Source organism: Vigna radiata, chromosome 2 (assembly GCF_000741045.1).
Source record: "Vigna radiata var. radiata cultivar VC1973A chromosome 2, Vradiata_ver6, whole genome shotgun sequence".
Taxonomy (NCBI): domain Eukaryota; kingdom Viridiplantae; phylum Streptophyta; class Magnoliopsida; order Fabales; family Fabaceae; genus Vigna; species Vigna radiata.
Window position 1 is genome coordinate 18,913,701 of NC_028352.1, and position 5,812 is coordinate 18,919,512.

The following is a 5,812-nucleotide window of genomic DNA, read 5'->3' on the forward strand; positions in this document are numbered from 1 at the left end:
ATTCAAAAACCCTAATCCCAAATTGCAAGATTTGGGCCGTTTTCCATTCCATTGCCATCGTCGGAGATTACACACGACGCATCACCACTCAGGACGAGCTCCATCGTCTCTCTGCAATAGTTGTCGAACACGTTCTTCACTTCACCGAAGAGCTCGTTAGCCTCCCAGTCTCCAACCTCTCGCACAACTCCCTCTCCCTCTCGCTGAACACGTCATTTAACTTCACAATGCCATGCAATCACAAAAAGTGGACACCTCATTATGTTTTGTCCAGAAAACACTTACACCCTTAAAATTTTGACACCGTAACTAAAAAAAATTAATTTCATTCGATTTTTCACATGTTGAGACTACTTCAAACTTTTTAAAAAAGATAGGATATTTTGAAAATTTTCCTCTTTTAAGAAACAAGTATTAAGCCTTCTTTTATTAAATATTAAAGATGAAGAAGAGAGACACACTAAGGCGGTGGTGAAGATCACATAGAAAACAACAGAAGTCTGTCTGTGTGCGCCTTGCAGAAGACCCAGAAACCACTTCATGGCTTCTAATTGATTACATTCAGGCTACATTTCATGCCCCTTTATCATCTTCAATAATTACTGAGAGGAAATAAGCTTATGTTGGATCATTCATACTCACACAACTATGACTAATCACCTTGTTTTTTGTGCTTTTACTGTGCTTGCTCTTACTTGCTGTCTTCAGGTTCAAGCTCATGCTTCTCCTTCAGGTAAAGCTGTTTTTTTAAAATAAAAATCAAGTTCCTCATTTACGTACCAATGCATTAAAATTTTGGTTTTTCCTTATATGTTTTATTATTTTTCAAAAGGGTATCCTAAAGTTTGATTCTATCTGTGATTTCACAAATTGGACACTTTGAATGAGCACTTGGGGATTGTTTTCCTTCTATATCCGTTTTTTTTTTCAATTTTTTTATTCTGCTGAATTTCAGTGAAATTTAACCCTTATGGCTTTCTTTTTCTTTAAGAAAATCCCTTATGTTATATAATTTGTTCACAAAGTTGATTTTTTTTTTGTTCCTGTAATTTATATATCAGGATCATTGATCCAGCATCTGTCTTCACTTCTCAAATGGAGAAGGTCTAACTCCAAGACCCCTCAGTCAGGTTGGATGCTTTCTCATAAATTTTCTCACCTTTTTGATAATCAATTAGTTGAATTCATCTTGTATGGTTTAACATGTTTATGTAGCTCACCGTGTGGTTTATAACACGTGATTTCGTTGTTGCTTTTCAGATGGAAATGTTCTTCAATTTGAGAATGGTTATGTAGTGTTGAAGGAAATGATATTGGGGTCGTTCCTCATAGGATCCGTGTTTCTGCCGAAAATGGTGATTGCAATTATCAGTCTAGTTCAATATCTATTACAGGTTTAAATTCTTAATCTTTTGTATTACAGGTTTAAATTCTTAATCTTTTGTTTGACATATGCAGCAAAATTTCTGTTACTGGTCATAATGTATCTTAGATGTTATATTTATTTCTACAAGAATTTAGATTTTGCAATTGAGAAATCTGCACAGCCCTACTATTAACTCCCTTGTGATGTCAATGAAAGAAATTGAAAATTTCAATAAATAAATGAATTTAAGCTACATTTTGTTGCCCTTGGTGGCGTTGTTTAATATTTTGTCAAAAAGTTGTTCTGTAAATCTGTTCTGGTGTTTGCCACTGGAAAATGTGAATTTTGTGCAGTGCTGTACAGTAAACTGAAGAAAGAAAATGGGCATTATGTAAATTTGAAAAGGAACTTTGAGTCTGCTGTCCATAAATGCTCTCTATTACAGCTATCTTCAATATTTATTCCATTCTTTGATTTTCTGCAGATGTCCTCATAGTTGTTGGTGCTGTTTTAGTAGGATACGCTACATGCAGGTTTCAGCAAGGATTTGGATTATCTTTCTTCCTCAAAACAGTATGCCTATTTATGCCTATTTCCCTTAACAATTTTCTAATAATAGAATAAAATTAAGACGGATATGACGAATTGGCAGCAGAAAACTCAAAATTTTGCAAATGTATTGTTAATTGAAACTGTGGTCATTCTTTTGAATTGCAAAGCTTGTTCATTTTCAAAAGTTAAATAATTTTTCTTACATTCCTTCTATATTGTCATTTTTGTAGGTTCATAGTAGGATTTCCGCTTTACCCTTTTTTTCCTTCATCCTTTTGTGAATAACTCTTGTTTTCCTGAGCATAGCATTTCATTGTCATGTTGTAATAATAGTGATGTCATGCTGTTCATTTTTAAGAAAACATGTTCTTGTTGGTTGACTAATTACACTTAATGCATAATGCAGCCACCATCAAAAGGTGAATTCAAAGGCCAAGACCATAAGGAGGTGAAAAAATGGCCAGCTTTTAGACAGCTTCTTTTGTATCTTTCTAATCTCTCCCTCAAAACATTTAGTTCTTTCTTTCAATTCACACCATGGCATTCCAAGTCTGATAGCACCAAGAGATGTTAAAAGATCGTCTTAAGATGCCAGAAGATGAGGTAGAGGCCACCATGGCAGATAGGCAAAGGGCTTTTGATTCATTTCTTACTGAAACTAAGCATGTTGATACTCCAAGCACAGCTGAGAAATATTCAGAAATGAGGCCTGCAAAGATAAAATCAAGCTCTTCCAAGGATCCCTCTTTCTTAAGAAAGCACCATTCATCGAAAAAACAGGAGTATGCTGAGTTCTATGGATCGACTGAGGTGCCATCTTATGCCAAATCTAAGAGCCTTAAGCAAAGGTCTAAACATCGGCAACAACGAGAAAAGGTTGGACATGATCTTTTGAAGGGTGTTGGAGCAGAGAAAAAACCAGCTAAGATGATGGGTTTCAATCTGCATTAACTGGGTTTACACCTTTTTCTTGGTTCACCATTCTTTTACAAGAATATATGATGAAATTGAAGCAAGAAAGATATATTCTAACTTCTAACTAAAGTTTATGACTTAGCCAAGCATGCATATTGAAGATGCGATCATACCAACAATACACTGATTCCATAAGCAATTAAGCTCATATGGGTTAGAGTAATAATAGAATGGATTGCCTCCTGAGAAGTTCTGATGAGTCGTGTTACACTTCTTTATTTTTGAAAAAACAAAAAGCATGCAGATTGGGACATAGTTTTTGATCCCTACTACTCATTTCAAGGAGATTACTGCATCATGCAAAAAAAGAGAGATGAGATTACTACATCTTCTGAATTGTTTATTGACTAAAGAAGTAAGGTTTACTGCAACTCGATGATGGTAAACAAGTGTAGTATTTGGTGAATATATTGTTCCCACCAGGACGAAAATCAGTAACCGAGTTATAATTGTTCAGATAATCAGTTTTTTGCAGTTTTGATGTAAGTGAAACTACTAAGGTGGTTCATTCAGATGTAATAATTGTTTATCAAAGTTGTACAATCAAGATATGATAATGTTCGTACTCAATCACCAGTAGTATACAATTAACTCTTAAAGCGTTCAGAATCTTTACTTTATCCTCTTCCTAGAGGAAGAAAACAAGCAAAACAAATTGCTCTGTTTCAGTATTTCCACTTTTTGCACCTTCATTTGTGAGTAAAGAATTGCAGAATATAAATCATCAATAATTATAAAGCAATCCAAATGTTTGTAAAAGATGATGAAGAAGATGAAAGGAAAGAATAGATAAAGATCATGATAATGTACACATAATCTCCACTTTCAGTAGTTGTCGAATGGACATAACTTTTTTTATAGATATTTTTGGTAGAGTTTCTGATACGGAATACTGTATGAATGTTTCTATTTGTAGTCTTAGTAAACAATTCTTCCAATAAATATATTATTATTGTTTCGACGAAGATTTTCTTGCCAATTAATACTTGGTTTAATAGGTTTCGAGGTTTCTATATTTGTAGAATTTTCTGTTATTTAGGTTCCCGTATTTTGACAATAAAGTCTCTCCCCTTAAATTTCGTGGACGACCTTAAAAATTTTGTCTGTGACACGTTACATGGATTAATTAATTTAAAAATCAATTAGTTTAAAAACGTCATTCCGTGAATCAGATTTAGGTTTACTTGCATCAGATTTAGAATTTTAGAATTAATAATTAATAGTAATTTAAAGAAATCTTAATCAATTATAATTAAAAAATTTAATTAAGATTAATAGGAAACTCTCATCCTTAATTAATCACACTTAACGTTTTTTTTTCTTTTTATTTAAAGTTACTGGAATTCAAATAATGTTTTTTTAAATAAAAAATAATTTAAGTTCACGCACAAGCTTACAAAATGTTATCTCATCATGCTATCACACAACTTTTTTAACGCCGTCCATAGAATTTAATGACAGAGACTTCATTGTTTCAATTTTTTATAAATACGAATCCAATTGATCTATTACAAAATACTGGGACCTAAATGACGAAAAACTGTACAAATAGGGACTTCCGAACCTATTTAACCTTAATGTTTTATGTAAGAGAAAATAAATAGTTATGAATGTAGCTTTTTCCTTTTATACTAGTAATCTTAAAGATTTTTAGTTTTAAGCATGTCATTTTTATTTGTAAAACAGTAATATGTTAATTAAATTTATACAATTATTTCTTTTATGATGATATTGATTATAAATAATGTAGAACAAACTATTTACTAAAAATTTCAATGAGACTATTAGACTATTTGATGGAAGGAAACAAAAGACAGTCTGCTGGAGACTGGCTACTAGTTCTAAGACTAGTTAGACTGTTCAATGTGTGTTTGTTGTAATTGTCTTAACAATTTTTCCTTGAATGATTTTTATGTTATTCTCTTAGCTTAGGTTATTGTTGTTATTGTCTTAACAATTTTTTCTTGAATGATTTTTATATTATTCTCTTAGCTTAGGTTATATATAGAGAGAGATTGTTATTGACTTAGACAATATATTGTATTATGCTAGAATCTTTTGAGATAATAAAATGTTTTCCTTCAATATTACTGTGTTTTTTTTCTTTGTTAGGTTGAGAACCCAACAATTGACACATAACAAGGAAAAAACTTAAGTTGAAGACATGGACGTCAAGTTTGACATCGAGAAGTTTTTAAGAGAAAATGACTTTCCATTTGTGGATAATCAATATGCTTTTTGAAGGGTGAGGCGAACATTTTATTGTTTGTCTTCGGAAAAGAAGAATGACATCGTCAATAAAGATAGGAGCACCATAATTTTGTGTCTAGGTGATAAGGTACCAAGGGAAGTTGTTAAGGAGAAAATTGTTATTTAGAGAAAAGGTGATAAGGTATTAAGGGAAGTTCTTCTATTCTCTTGTATTAGTTTTCCTTTTGTAGCTTTCTTTAAGAAATAACTGTTATTTAGAGATAGTTGACTTTATTGGGAGTATATGACTTCTCGTACGAAGATATGTACTTTTCTACACATTGGGAAGAACAACATTTCTTTGTAGTTAGAGCTTGTATGTACATAAAGATTTAGGAAACATTCAAAGAATGTCTTCCTATCTCATAACATCTTTCTGATCTTTGTGTACTGCTTTTGAGTATATCTTGGTATTGTAAATATTTGTATAGATAAAAAGAGAAAAAGCATAGTAGACAAGGTACAATAAATACATGTATTTCATTATATATTCGTTGATAAAGAGTTAAAGCATGTTTCGTAAGTGTTTAATGCAAGTCTATGCTTTCTCAAGTAGTGACAATTGATAAGATATATATTGTTCTAGACTCGCTTTTGTCAAATGTTGTTTACTTTTTTATACTTGACACATCATGATCTGTCTTATAAGCGTTTAAAACTCGATATGCT

General features: G+C 32.0%; 1 protein-coding gene across 5 annotated transcripts; it reads left to right on the forward strand.

The window, feature by feature from the left end:
• Window positions 1-452: 452 nt before the first annotated feature.
• On the forward strand, window positions 453-3,463 carry LOC111241293. Of its 5 annotated transcripts, XR_002667211.1 has the most exons (6): window positions 453-733; window positions 1,062-1,130; window positions 1,261-1,394; window positions 1,851-1,939; window positions 2,325-2,366; window positions 2,435-3,463. XR_002667211.1 is itself a non-coding variant. In XM_022778755.1 (5 exons), exons 1-5 carry the CDS (start codon window positions 649-651, stop codon window positions 2,471-2,473), a joined length of 369 nt encoding a protein of 122 aa, XP_022634476.1. In that variant the 5' UTR covers window positions 453-648; the 3' UTR covers window positions 2,474-3,463. The 5 variants fall into 5 exon arrangements, 3 of the variants coding, with proteins under 3 accessions (XP_022634476.1, XP_022634474.1, XP_022634475.1); XR_002667210.1 differs by having other exon boundaries at window positions 2,325-3,463; XM_022778755.1 differs by lacking the exon at window positions 1,851-1,939.
• Window positions 3,464-5,812: the final 2,349 nt, after the last annotated feature.